We start from the raw sequence: 15,479 nt of genomic DNA on the forward strand, positions 1-15,479 counted from the left end.
CTTTTCAAAGGAGTGTTTTACCAGCTAGGAGCTGTTCAATGCAGCAAGGCCTTGCTACCTCAGACTCTCTGTGTAGACAATCAGGGCATCTCTACCATTTTTTATATTAAATATCCAATATTCTAATATTAAATACAATATAACTATATAATATTATAATTTGATTATAAGCCTACCATTCAGTTACATCAGATGCTTCCTGAAGATGACCCTTGTAGATGTTCATCACCATCAGCACCACTGACGGTTGACCTCTGCGCAAGCATGCATGGCATAACTCCAAAAAACACACAGCATCTCGTCAATATCCTTCACATTAAAGTCATGAAGGCGGCAGAGGGAAATCCTCTCGCATTTTTACAACTTCGCTGTGCTTCATTTAAAGCTGGTTCACTACTACTACTGTCTGGTTTGCTTATATTTGTTGGGGGGCGTGAGGATTCTTAAACCAGTCAATCTCTCAACCTGCTCTCAACCACACACCATCACTCTGACTTTCTTTTTCAAAAGGATATGCTACAACATATATAATAAATTCGACTTCGATATGAGTAAACACAGGCATCTTCATTAAAGTTTTCATTCAACTGAGTAGATACTACAATGGAATGATTTCATGAGTTGACAGCATGGGCAGGAATGCTTTTTTGACATCATGCACTGATGTCAATGAGGAGACGCAACTTTCCAAGAAGGAATTCCTAGTTAAGGGATATCGTCACTGTTTTTAACTTTTCGGGGGTCGGAAATAACGACCGAACGCGGCTCGAATGCCTCTCAAGCCATTTCATGTAAATGCATGTAAATGAAGTGCATTAAAACACCCACAAGCACTGCTGAAGTGTAAATTCCTGGCCTTTCAAATCCATTTTATTTGGATTGGACAGGGAAAAATCTGAATAATCAATGCAACCGTGTAGAACATTAAAAACATTTGCGAAATAAGGATGCTCACAAGACCTCAAAACATTGTAGGACATTATTTAGCAAATAATGCAAAAAAAAAGAAATTTTGATATGATTACAATAAACCAATCATATGATTATTAAAGCTATTTCTAGACATGTTTTACTAATTCCAGGTTTAAACTAGTGTTTATTATTATATTATGTATTATATTTATTATATAAACACATATACACTATATGGACAAGGGTATTAGGACACCTGTCTTTTCCAGCCATATGTGGTTCCTTCCCAAACTGTTGGCACAAAATTAGAGGCACACAATTGTATGTCTTCAGATGTCTAGCAACTTGGGAGACCCGAACCTTTTGCCAACATGACAATGACCCAGTGCACAAAGCCAGCTCCATGAAGATATGCTTTGCATGGGTCAGACTGGAAGATCTTGAGTGCAGCTCTGACCTTAAACCTATTGAACACCTTCGGGATGAATTGGAATTCTGACTGCACTCAAGGCCTCCTCACCCTACATCAATACATACCCACCAGTACTTTACACCCTTGTGGCCGAATGAGCACAAATCTCCACAAGCACGCACACAAATCTAGTGGAGCATTTTCACGTCTTGATGTTCAAAAAGCACAAACCAATCTTAAGGTCAGGTGTTCACAAACTTTTGTCTATATATTGTAAAAATGGCAATAAACATGCCAATTTATAGCCTGAAATGAGAAAAGCATCTGAAAACCAGCTTGAATAATCTTATATTTGATCTTAGAAATATAACATACCCTTCAACACTATATTTTTTTAACTTTCCATCTTATTTCCAATGCAGGCTTCAAACTGTGAAAGTATTTTGTGACCTCGATATTCTAATAAGCCCCATCTCCCATTTATTCCTTACCCAAGCAGAACCGTATAATATAAAGGTCACGATTTATTGATCTGTTAAATAACAAAATGTTGCTTATCGCAGAGCTGCTAATATGCACCAAGAACTTTTACATTTACGTTTTTTAAAGTTTGGCTGCGAAAACATTCCTCATGTCTCTTTCCGCAGCTGGAGCCGTTAGTGTGTAGTTGTATGCTTGTGGTAAGTAAAGGAGAAGAGAAGGGAAGGCTAAAGGAGAGTGGCCGCGCTGTGCCATGCTGCCCATGGCACGCTGTTCTCCCTGGCTGCACTTTCTGCTCAGTGGTGGTGCCTGAGGCTGGGTGAGATGAAGCAGGCTTCTAACAAAACTAACAGAATAGACGCTGGCTATCAACTCAAGGGGCTGTTTCAAAGCCAATATGCTGCTCCATGCCCTCCAGCCTTCTCTCCTTCAAACAGCCTTGCAGCCATCACTCTACTCTTCGGGGCTGCCTCTAATTGGTAGTGTTAATAACGGCCGTGCGTTTTTAATACAGATGTAGACCGACTTTGCTTCTTCTATTCTTCCAATCCCTTGTGCAGTGTTCATCATTCGTTTCACTTGCGTTTCTCTTGCGTTCCAGTGCTTTCGTGCTACAGTAAGATACGGTATTTCAGAGCCCTGGGCACTCTGTTAATCACCAGCCTTCCGTCGTAACTGAGTGAAGCGAAAAGCCAGGGATCGGCTGAGGACCACTCGGCTGCATACACGCTGTCCTCGTGCTCTTCATATGTAGCAATGATGCTGTCCTGGAGCGGTTCTTTGCTCCTGCACACACAAAACAATCACTGGCACCTGGTATTATTATAATAAGCAGGACAAATTATGCTTTGTTGAAAAACCATATGAGACAAAGCTGTACCAATTAAAGCAGAGACACATTCAAGTAATGAAGAATGCGTAAAGCAGAAGAAAGTGTTTAGGCTAATTAAAAACAAGTAAAAAATAATGTTGTTGCTATTCATTGGAGTCATTGAGCTTTTAATTTCTTAACTTTCCGCACATTTCTATTCAAATATCCATTAGATTCATGCAAAGGTAATTACAGGACTTGTTTTTGCGATGGAGTCAACTCATTCAAGTGACCCACCAATTAATAGACAATATACAGTATCAACTTTATAGTAAATATAATTACTTATGTATATATTTATAAAAGCTATTGTGAGTTTTCCACAACATATCTCTTGGAAGACACCAATACAAAACAAGAGCTTGAGGCTGGGGTCATGACTTTTCAGAATATTTTAAGAAATAAGGAGTCTATAATTACTGTACTTTTCTTTGGCTAGAAGCTCAACACTCCACTCAACATAGTCTCATCATTTACATCAAGGTAAAATTAGCAGCACATTTGTTTTCTTTACAGTAAATTCACATGGTTTCCAAATAGAATTTCTAATTTACATTCGTATGAGCACAAAACAGTTTTTCACTTTGCCTCAGTCCATACTAAATGAGCTTTTGGTCCAGAGAAGCCAGCAGAGGTTCATGTTCACATATAGCTTCTTCTTTGCATGAGATAACTGTAACCTGTATTTGTGGATGACACGGCAAACTATATTCACAGACAATGATTTCTGAGGTGTTTCCGAGCCCATGTAGTGATTTTCGCTTTTTTTTAATGCATTTCTGCCTGAGAGCCTGAAGATCATCCAGTATTGATTTTTTGCCCTTGTCCCTTACGCAGAGACATTTCACCAAATACAGAATCTTTTGATGATATGCTATACTGTAGCTGATGACCCAGTCCAAGTGTTTGCAATTTTGTTTTGAACATTATTCTGAAATTGTTCCACGATTTGTAGATGCATTTGCAGATTTTCACAGAATGGTAAACCTTTGCCCATCTTTTCCCATCTTTCCTTCTGAGAGACTCAGAAGACACTTCCAATCAGAGGCCAAATGTCTAACACCCCTCATACAGAGCTACTTAAAGATAAAAATCTATTAAAAATAAAATCTATGTTTTGACTGTATTGACAGAAACTCTTGGCTAAATTAAATACTGTGATGCGAACTGAGTATCATGGCAATATATAGAGATATTACCTTTACTGACATATCCCAGCTGTCATCAAACACTAATTCACACCTAAGGGCAATTTATTCACACGAGTTGCCAATCTATCTACTGGTATGGCTTTTGTTTTCTTGGAAAGTTTTTAAAAACCGTAGACAAGAAGAAACCCATGCAGATGCAGAGACGAGATGTAAAACAACCCAAAGATGTAAACTTTAACTCAAGCGAACTCTGGAGCTGTGAGGCTGCACCTCTGACAACAGAAAAAAATAAATCTAGCATATAGAGAAGAAAAATAGAAGTAGGAGCGAAAGACAGAAGTAAAAACTTACTTTTCCTCATGATGATTCTCCTCGCTGTCACTGAGGTCGTCGTCGTCTACGAGGTGGCCAAAGGGCTCGGAGGAAATGGAAACCATGTTAGACAGGATCACTCTGCTGTCACTGCTGGCTGTAAGGAGCAACTGGTCATGGGAATGGTTATACCTTACGCTCCACACCCTAGAAACAATAGCAACAACGAACTTGTTAATACAAAAAATATAATAGAAAAATAACAAGTACTGGATACCTACCGGTTTGTACAGAGGTATTACTAGTACAGATGAATCCCAAATTCAATTGGATTTGAAATTTAACAACAAACATTGTCACAGAGTAGCTTAATAGTGATATACAAATTCCATAATAAGTCCTTGAAGAACCTTTGCATCATTATATTAGGCTTAAAATTACATTGTGTGCACAGGAGGCATAGCAAACAGGGCAAATGATGCTTCTGTATGTGCTCATTAAACTCAATAGAAATTATCATATTATATCTCAAACAGAATTGGCATATACACAGATCAGGCAAAACATTATGGCCACTGATCAGGCATAACATTATGACCACCTGTATAATAGACCACCAGTATAATAGTGTGTTGGTCCCCCTTTTGCTGTAAGGTGTGAGGTGCAGTTTCATTGATTCCAATTAATTCAACTCTTTTGATTTGACTCCAATTATGTTTTGTCATTCATTAAGTTTGTTATTCTCCTGGTCAAATTCGTACTTAAATGTACACTGATCAGGCAAAACATTATAGCCACCCGCCTAGTATCGTGTTGGTCCCCCTTTCTGCTGCCAAAACAGTCCTGACCTGTTGAGCATTAACAGCATTAACTTCTTCAGCAATTCAAGGTACAGTACCTCATATGTTGGATCGGACGCCTTGGCCACTCATTTACCACTTTTGATAGATACTGAGCACTGAGATCCTTATACTTGCCCTTTTCCTGCTTTCAATACATCAACTTTGAGGACTGATGTCCTCAATCACAAACTGTTCACTTGTTACATTATATATCTCACCCACTAACAGGTGCCATGATGAAAAGATAATTAGTCAGTAATAATTGGTCGGTGTACAGTATACATGTAAACTGTAATGACAGGCTGTGAGTTACTGAGTCTATTTCTTTATTTGGTCTCCAAATGGTCTAATAAGATTTCTATTCTGCTATTTTGCACTTTTAGGTAGAAACATGCTGAATAACAGATTTATTAAGCAGAACTTACAGAACATGTTATTTTGCCCGGATGAAAGAAATAAATTAAGTGTATATAACCTGTTAACAAATCAACCTGTATATTCTTTCTTGAACATTATTACACATTTTACACTCTCAAACTTTTAGTAAATTGAGACCCAGAATTGTTCCGTACAAGTTTTGCCCATAGTATGCCATTTTCGTTGTTAGTTTGGAAAAACTGCCTACCTTCTAATTTCCCTCTCCAACTGCAATTTTCTCCTTGTTTTTCCACCTCGCTAACTATCTCTCTCTCTCTCTCTCTCTCTCTTTCTCTTTCTCTCTCTCTCTCAGCCTGAGGCATGGCTCAGGAGACGATCCCAGCCCCTCATAGAAGAGGATTGTTGGAGGATAACTTGGCTGTCGACAGCTAAATCTGGCTCAGCCAACCCTGCTCCTACAGCCTAACTAATCTGCTTTCGTCCCAAAATATTCCCTAATTCCTCCCTCCCAAGGCTGAGCCAAGGCCTTGCTGCCAACTGAACAAATGACAAAAAAAAAAAAGGGAAAAGCGCGCAGGCACGCTGCAGGTCTATAATGTCTTATCTAAATAGGATCAAAACTGGGTTGTTATTGATACAGTGCTGCTGTGTTTTCCAGAGATAGCATCCACCATCTGACACGTTATGCAGTGATCTGCGAATGTGTGTGTATATGGGGCTGGCTGGGAATGTGTTCTGGAATGGTGAATAACAAACTGCCTGGTACACATGACCTCTAAACAAAATTACTGTTACAGATATGAAGCTAATTAAAACATCAGCACACACTAAAATTCACATCCAAAAAAAAAAAAAAAAAAAAAAAGAAAAGCTTTCAGTGTGATTTAAGCTCACTAATCTGTGAGACAATCCTTTGTTTGAATGTATGGTCATGCTTGAGCTGAAATTCATCTGCTTTTGTACACAAGAGTGAAGCGTATGTGTTTATCTCTACACCTGATGTGTGTTTGTGTGCCACTAACCAGTGGGAGTGCTCCTCCAGGGTTTTGACAGGCTCGCTGATGTGCCTCACATCCCAGAATTTGACCTTACAGTCGTCTCCGCAGCTAGCCAGGTAGTACTGCTTGTTGGGGTTGAAGTCCAAGTCTCGCACCAACTGGCCGTGGGCATTCTCAATGCAGTAGATTTGACTGTGTGGGAGAGAGAGGAAGAAAAAAAAGAGCACTTAGAAGATTCTATACAGTGATAATGAATGAGAGGGGGGAAATATAAGAAGAGAACAAATAAAAGCAGAAAGAAAGAGCGCCAGAGAGTGCGAGAGAGAGCGAGGAGTGACATCGATTTCTCATGAATCAAAAGCAGTCTGGCGCTGTAGCTCTGAAGGCCAAAGCTCTATCTCATATCATATAAAAATGTGACAAGTCATAAAGCTTGTCGCAGTCCACTCCAGTACTCATGCAAAGTGATGACTTCCCAGAGTAGGGTGTGTGTTTTCGGTTCACAAGGAACTTGTAAAAAAAACTACCGCCTTGTGTGTATGTACGAAGTCGGGTTTTGAAGGATCTCGGCTTCATTAGTATGGACGACTGACAGGGGTGCCTGGGGTCCTTCAACATCTCTAGCCCGCTGCACCCTTTGCTCTTTTCCCGTCTCTGTTAGCCGGCTATCTCACCGTCCACTGATCTCATTATGCAATTAACATGCTAATTAAAAAGCTTATTAAAACGAGGGGTGAGGAAATTTGACCAGAGGGGAGCGTGGGGGGGGCTTCAATTAGGTCAAGATTAAAGTCTCAATTCAAATCGTTCTGCGGGAGCCCATGGTTGCCGAGCGCCGGCAAAGGTTAAAAACGTCCGCTCCCATTATGAGATGATGTATGAATATTAAGACATCATCACAGTGGACTGAGGAAAGAAAAAAAAAAATTTCATCGCTAATCATCTTATCCTATAAGGGAGAACTTTTGATTCGTCAAAAAGTAGGGATGCACCGAAATGAAAATTCTTGGCCGAAACCGAAAACAAGGAAAGCAAGGCCGAAAACCGAAACACCGAAAGAAATTGTGCCAATTATTATTACCATTGCATTTATGGCTATGACTGTGTACTAACCTTACTAAAATCAAGGCATTTCAATTGCATAAATCAATATTAAAGTTTCAAAGAATAAATCAATTACAAATTATGAAAATATTTATTTATAGCACATTGCAACAATGCACAGGATAAAATAAATAAAAATTTAAACTTAAATGTTCAACTTAAATGCACTCTTGTGTACATTAAATAATAATGTACAGGCCCTCTGTCCTGCTGAAAGGTTGTACAATTAAATATGTTCTTTCATAAAAACAAAGTGCATTCAGAACAAGTGCAACTGCTTAAAGATACAACAATACAACACTATCACTGGGAAACTTCCTGCCTTTTCAAAAACGTCCACCACAGACGGAGTGCGCGTGTTCGGAGGGGTTTTGCTTTCCTGTGCCGCGTTCCTCTCATATTCAGTATAGCGATCGGGATGTTTGGATTCCAGGTGATAAATTAAACCCGACGAGGAGAAAGTCTTTGCAGACGCACCCCATCTTGAAATTTCGGCATTACATGTTTTGCAAATCGCTATCCATGGGTCTTTCGAAGATACTGAAATACGTCCACACATGTTGCTGCAGGCGGCGGTTTCTGTTTGCGTCATCACAACAAACTGTTTCGGCAGTGTTTTTTCGGTGATCAAAGTCTTTCGGCCGAATATTCGGTGCATCCCTATCAAAAAGTATCCAGAACCAAAACGGGCATAATATATACTGGATCACTACACACTTTCTGCCATGCAACAGTAATGGTGGTGACCTTTGGCCTATGGCTACAAAACTCCCCCGCCCCCAATGGTTCAAGAGCAGCATCCTGCTAAATGGCTAGCCAGCCAAATGGAGCAGGAAACTGGGTTAGCCTTGCCCACTCCAAAGCCTTCCACGCTTGCAAATCTGAAATTGTTACCCGACCAGGCAAATCCTATGTTAAGCTGTGATCAGGGGACACACTCTGCAAAAAAAAAAATAAAAAAAGGGAAAAAAGTGACAGGGAGCAGGTCGCTTTCGCTCATAAAGCCTCGGGACACGACACGGTCCAGTCAGCAGAGCTCGCCCTCTGGTTTTTGTACACATAAGTTAAGTGAAGCCCCCCAGCACCAATCAGCTGGTGTTGGTGATGAAAGGACACGGCTGAGGAGATCCGGTCATGTCTGTGGCGTTCCAAGACCTTTGTTGCCATGACAACAGGGAGGCATACACACACACACACACACACACACACACACACAAACATTTCACACTTTCATTGGAAATGAGGCTATAGCAACAGCGAGGGGGTAAAGGGTCTCACCTTGCTTCAGCGGAAGGGGTAAAAGCTTGGTGTGGGTGGCACATACACTTTCAGAGCGCAGCAAAATGCTCTGCAGAGTAGCAAGGTTTACAAAGGTAATGGAATATCGGAGTGACCGCAGCAAAAACCAGAGGTCCAGATGTGACCTCAATTGACCAAAACAAAATATATATATACAGTATACCTGACTGGAAAAAAAAAATGACTGGACAGTTCCTGTGTAAAGTAGATGAGGACTGGATCAACACCATTTTACCATTATAGCTCTGACAGCAGTAAACACAGGTTTATATAAATGCAGTTTTTCTAATACATTATCATTTCTGCAGTAACAACATTCACAGGGACTTCTTACTTCTTATGTCTTACTTCTAGGGACTTTTTACATTTATATAAAAAGGCTAGGTCCATAAAATCTTTTTGTCTACATTTTGGCCTTCTGTCTAAATTAAGAGCATTTTTGTCCAGCAAAAACAGAGCTTATTAAAAACACGATCTTAAGTAGATGAAATTGAAATTGTGGATTTCACCGATACCAATAGCTAGGTTGGACCTTACTTGCCGATAACTGACTAATCAACCGATGGATACTGGATAAAAAACAAACAAACATATCGCTCCATGTAAACTAGTACTAAACTTTATTAAAGCATATAACATTATAAAAAAACATGACTAAATCATGAGAATTTGATTTTTGCGGATAGCTTATAGTTCTATCAATCAACTCTCGGTGCTCTCTAGCGTTGTCTAAAAGAACTGATATCCAAAAAACAATGTCGCATTTTTACTGCTGTAACAGCCATTTGACTCACTCAGCTCAAAACAAACAGGATGGTGGACAATGTGGCAGTGCAGCAGTACAGCCTTCTGGTTGTATTTTTCAGGGGACAGACTGCTCACTTTTTTTCATCTGTCCATTTAAAATATCTGTGTCAGACGAAAATAACACAAGCCACTGACAGTATTCGAAAGTTTGCCGAGTTTCAGTGTAGAGAATGCAGGTTTTATATCTATCTGAATATAACCTCAGTTTCTGGTCTCAGTATAATAATGTGTAAGTTTTGCTTGGGGGTTTGCATGGGGGTTTCACCTGGGTTCTCCAGTTTCCTCCCAGGCAGGAAGGCAGGCAAGTTGCCTCTAGATATGCGTGACTAGTGCCCTTTAGTTGTACCGGAGTCCCATCCAGGATAAATTCTGCCTCTTTGCACACAGTGTTACTGGAATAAGCTCTGAACTCATCATGACCCTGACTAGAATAAAGATAAATGAATGAAGGTTCATGCAATGTACCCAGGAAAAGTGCGTCCTGTGCTTGCAGCAAGCACAGCCTGTAACTTCAATTTGCTTTGGCCAATTTAAGAATTGGCAGAGAACAGCTAATTACTGAATATTTATAAATTGTCCGTGCTACTGAAAGAGCTTATTTGGACTACCGGCTGAGCTGGCAAAGATTTCTATGACTATCTAGACCAGGGGTCACCAACAGGTCGCCCGCAAGGACCACATGAGTCGCCCACGGGCCTTTTCTAAAAATAGCTCCAGTGAGCTGCATCTAATTTTTTTGTTGCTATTCTTTTTTAAATCACACTTGCATTGGTGTGAATTTGAAAATGACAATATTAAAAAATAATTAAAAAAAAGTTTCATATTAGATTAGAGCTAGCTGGTCTCCAAGTTGATTTTTGTATGTTACATAATTGATAATCTGTACAAACATGATGCAACGTAGTGCATGATTTGTTAAAAAGTGTTAGTGGCTAGTGAAAATGTCAAAGAAGTGATCAGTTGAAAATGTAAATACTTGCAGAGATTTATAGAAATATATATAGAGATTTGCATATTGATATTTATCTGTTTCCTAGCTTGTTAAATCAGTGTTGATAATTAATGTGAGAAATCATTATGATGATCATTGTCTTCACATAGATGAATATCATTAATTATTAATAATAACATATAATTAATTTTAAATTGAGCAAATTTGTTATTTTAGAAGTGTGTATCAAACTGGTAGCCCTTCACATTAATCGGTCCCCAAGAAGTAGCTCTCAGTTTCAAAAAGGTTGGTGACCCCTGGTCTAGACCGATGTTATGCACTGTGTAAAAAGGGTGTTTAATTTTTTAAAACTAACAAACAAACAAATAAATAAATCATCAGAAAACACATCTATGTGTGGATATAGTGTATAAATGTGTGCTTTCTGGTGATTTATTTATTTTATTTGAGAACCACATATAGATGAAAAAGTCAGATGTCTTAATACATTTGTTAATATACTGACTATATGAACACAAGTATTAGGACATCTGACTTTTCCATCGCAATGTGGTTCTTCCCCAAACTTTTACCACAAACTTGAAAGCACACAATTGTACAGGATGTCTTTAGCTGTGGTAACAATACATTTTCCCTTTTCTTGAACTAGGAAACCCAAACCTGTTCCAGCATGACAATACACAAATCCAGCTCCATGAACATGCATGAAGTGTGTATGAATCATACAATATTAATGTATGTGTATGAATGACTGTGTGCAAATTGGTAGGAAGCATTTATTTAAATCTTGAGAACAAGAACCACTATAGCAATAAATAAAAAAAAAGGATGAGGACGATTATTTGTCATACAAGTGTAAATAATCACGGAGCGATCACGCTTTAATCGCTTCTCACTCCTCTTATCCTCCGTCCCTGCGAGTTCAATTTCACTAGCGCTGAAATGCTCTCTCTGCATCTCGACTCACTTTTCTGCCTTCCAGAACGCGTCACTGCAGCACACACCTCCGTTTTTGTTTGCATGAGATGCTGTGTGTATTGTGGCATCGGAGCTGACAGCTAATGCACAGTGTTCACACAGTTGCAGGGAGGCGATGTGTGTGTGTGTGTGTGTGTGTGTGTGTGTGTGTGTGTGTGTGTGTGTGTGTGTGTGTGTGTGTGTGTGTTCGAGCGCTCTATCTCTCTCACACTGTGCCTCAGAGGTGCAAGCAAGGCTGCAGACTGATGAACAGACAGAACATCAACATTGACCTGCTTCACACCTCGTTTCCTGTTTCCATTTAAAGCCAGATGCATGTGTATGTGGTATAAGTGAGGTTTTTGTTCAAATAGTGATCAAGTTTGGATTTTAGGCGTGATTATTGTCTCCTTTCACATAAATTATTTCTAAGCAATGATCGCAGTATAAAATACGAGAGGTCTGCCATTTCCACAGGAGACCGAAGGCGTTGTTAGTGACGCATTTATTTAATTACAGATTACATCAGACCTGAACAGTACAATGCTGGCTCTACATTCTCTGACTGACAAACAGCGGCGGTAATAGATCTTTTATCAGTAAAGTAACAGTCTTATAAAAGTGGGAAAAAAAAGCCTTTTCTGCTTATTGCCTGCTCTGCTGTACTTCAGTGTGGTGTGACGTGTATAGAGAGCTGATGTTTTTGGCCAGGGCAGTGCTGTACTGACTCACACTCCTCTTGACAAGCCAGCAGAGACACTCTGGAGGATGTCTGATGGGCAGTGGAGCAGAAGAGAGACGCACTCTTACTGCTAGCACACAGCTGCCAAACCAACTGGACACATGGAAAGAACTCTGTGTGTGTGTGTGTGTGTGTGTGTGTGTGTGTGTGTGTGTGTGTGTGTGTGTGTGTGTGTGTGTGTGTGTGTGTGTGCGTGCGTGCGAGAGAAAGAGAGAAAGAAAGAAAGAAAGAAAGAGGATCGACTCTCATTCCAGCCCTTGTGTAAATGTTTAAATCATTGCACTGAAGCTCCAGAATTGTTGGCACCCCACATGAAAATTGTGCATTTATTTTTTTTAATCGATTGAATTACAATAATATTTTGAACAGAATTATACGCAGTATAGTTTCCTTTACAAAAATATTCAAATATAAAAAGAATGGATGAATTCTTCCTCTAATAATCTGCACCCCATAATCTCTGATCTAGCCTTTCTAAAACTTAACATCTTCCTATAATAACAGTTTAACATCTGACTTTCAACTTTCAATCATGACCCTGTTTGAGATTTCCCCATACTGAATGATGACAAATGGGTGTGTGTGCTCAAATTTAGACTAAAAAGACCATCATCAAATCTACATCATTTTAAACAATGCCTAGACTCCATGACTGATTGCATGATTGCCAGTGATTGTGCTCTGACAGTTGTTAAAATGTCATGCCCAGAGCCAATACATGAGTAAAACATGATGTTGCATGCTGCTATAGGAATATAATCTATGATAGGGCTGTGTATCGCCAAGAATCTGGAGAGAAACGATACTTTACAATATATTGCGATACTATAAGCAAATTGATACTTCTGGATATTAAGGAATAGGATATAACAGGAAAACTGTTATTACGAACACACCACCATATGCAAACCTCAGCAAATAAATTGTGGGATCTGCATTTGCGTTTGTTACATTTAAAATTACACGGTTAACCCTAGCTACTTAAACCTACCTATACCGTGAAACCTGTGCCAGCCATCCCCGTATCGTACAGTGCCATATAATGGTACGTACTCATCCCCTCAGTGCCATCCAATGTTTTGCAATACATGAAAACAATTAGTATCATTGGTACATGGTCATTTTTCTTTATTATTTTTTAAGTAACCTAACATGAAGTGAAATTATTGATGATGATGATTGTATTATATTATTTGTAATACTGTACAATTAGCATTACGCTAGTAGTAGAAGCATGATCTGAGCGCTAACTAGTGTATTACATGTAAAAGCTACAGGTAAAAAATAAATAAATAACAAGTAAAAAGACTATTATTTCATCTTTAATAGTAAAGAATGCAGTCAATAAAGACAAGACCGGCATCTCCTGCATGCTCATACTGTAAGTACAGTCAGCAATAACTTTAGGTTTGTGTATATAGCACTGTTCTTTATGACACAAATTTAGCTTTGTCAGGTTCTAAGTGCAACCACAAACAGCACATGTTGTTCCTGAGGGTTTTTAAATGCCATTTTACATATTCCCGCATATAAACAAAACAAATTGCGTGCGTCAACTCTGCTACCAGCTTTAGCGGAAAATTATACCCATAATCATTTTTACCGCAGGAAACAGGTGGATATTAACGCTAACATTAGTGGTGTGCCCTTATGCTAGTACTGTACTTCCTGTCATTGTTTAAGTTCAGAGATAAGAAGAATGCTATCTGTCTAGCAGTCAGGATATAATCTCAAAATCTCAAAATTAAATATCGATATTTTGTTTTTGTGAAACACAGTACAGTGTGATAAAGTATCGCCAAACAAAATACTGCAATACTCATGTTTACGAATAGTTTCTTACACCCCGAAACTATAATGGGGTGAAGTGATAAGGCCCAGTGCTTTTAAAGAGTAAGAGTAATGTCTGCAAGACAAGTTCCGGTCATCAATAATTTTAGAGCAGATACGGTATATAAATGGTTTCTTCCTCAGCGGTTTTTTTTCTTTATTAAACTTAAAAAGTAAAAAAAAAATCTTATTATGTTAGCAAGAAACCTGAAAGCAAAATACCTTTTGTCTTGAAGACTCTTGCAAGGCAGAAAACCTACTTACTCTAACCACTGTTGCTGAGACTCCTTCAAGAAAAATGTTAAAACAATAAACAACTTCTAGAAATATCCAAATCAACAATTTTTCTTTGTTAAATGATGCATTTTAAATCTGTTCATTATTTAATCTTCAATTATGCAGACAAGTGATTGTAAATTAGTTGATACTGTAAAAGCAATTGCATATTAAACATTTAAGCATATTGAGCTTAAACATAACCTATAATTTAAATCACAACTTGCTACTTATCTATCAGAGACATGCTGTTAAACAGCATTAATCAGGTTCAGGAATTAAACAGTACTGAGGTATAAATGGAAAGTGGCAGCTCGATGGTTGGGACCATCGAGCTGCCACTTCTGGGCCTTTAAGTAAAACCCTTAACCCTCAACTGCTCACTTGTATACATAAGGTAATTGTAAGTTGTTTTGGTTAATATAGAAGGGTATCTGCAAGAGTGAAAGGGAAAGTTTATAAAAGAGTTGTGAGAGTGTGTATGGTTTAGAGACAGTGGCATTAACACAAAGACAGCTGGTGGCAGAGATGAAGAGCTTCATTGGGAGTGATGAGGATGGACAAGATTAGAAATTAGTTTATTAGAGGGACCGTGCAGGTAGGACATTTAGGAGACAAGGTAAGGGAGGTGAGATTGAGATGGTTTGGACATGTGCAAAGGAGGGACATGGGGTATAACGGTAGAAGAATGCTGAAGATTGAGGCTCCAAAAAGGAGAAAAAGAGGAAGGCCAAGGAGGAGGTTTATGGATGTGGTGAGGGAAGACATGCTGGTGGTTGGTTTGAAAGAGGCAGATGTAGAATACAGAGTGATATAGAGACGCATGATCCACTGTGGCGACCCCTAATGGAATCCACCGGAACAAGAAGAAGAGGAAGAAGATGATTGCTCTGGACAAAGAAATCTGCTAAATTCTGTAAATGTAAATGCCTCTGTAAAAAAGTCCTCTGTAAGTCCTCTGTAAATCACTGTCCCTTTTTTATGTGCCATTTCTGTTAGTTTGCCCAAAATCTGTATATTAACATATAAATGACAAATGTCCATCCAACTGTCCTAAAACCTATATGGATTTTTGTTTACTCAGTCATTTTAGCCAGCATGTAAAAGGAAGACCTTAACGGGCTGGTTAAATGATTTACAATAGCATTTGGTGAAT

At 38.9% G+C, this 15,479-nt stretch overlaps 1 protein-coding gene and 1 long non-coding RNA gene across 2 annotated transcripts in view; one reads left to right on the forward strand and one right to left on the reverse strand.

Moving 5' to 3' along the window:
- Window positions 1-837: 837 nt before the first annotated feature.
- The window catches only part of eipr1 (EARP complex and GARP complex interacting protein 1), a 41,072-nt gene continuing 26,430 nt past the window's right edge, over window positions 838-15,479 (reverse strand). Inside the window, exons 7-9 of the mRNA XM_083543978.1 lie at window positions 6,381-6,548; window positions 4,178-4,345; window positions 838-2,590 (exon numbers count right to left, since the gene is read on the reverse strand). Of these exons, the coding sequence (XP_083400104.1) occupies window positions 2,416-2,590; window positions 4,178-4,345; window positions 6,381-6,548 (511 nt within the window). The 3' untranslated portion in view covers window positions 838-2,415. The remainder of the gene's footprint in view (window positions 2,591-4,177; window positions 4,346-6,380; window positions 6,549-15,479) is intronic.
- LOC310727486 lies at window positions 3,045-7,336 on the forward strand. The gene is made up of 3 exons (XR_014534032.1): window positions 3,045-3,203; window positions 3,251-5,363; window positions 5,434-7,336. It is a non-coding gene; the product is annotated as an uncharacterized lncRNA (long non-coding RNA).

The sequence above is a fragment of the Silurus aristotelis genome (genome assembly GCF_946808225.1).
Source record: "Silurus aristotelis genome assembly, chromosome: 6".
NCBI classification, from domain to species: domain Eukaryota; kingdom Metazoa; phylum Chordata; class Actinopteri; order Siluriformes; family Siluridae; genus Silurus; species Silurus aristotelis.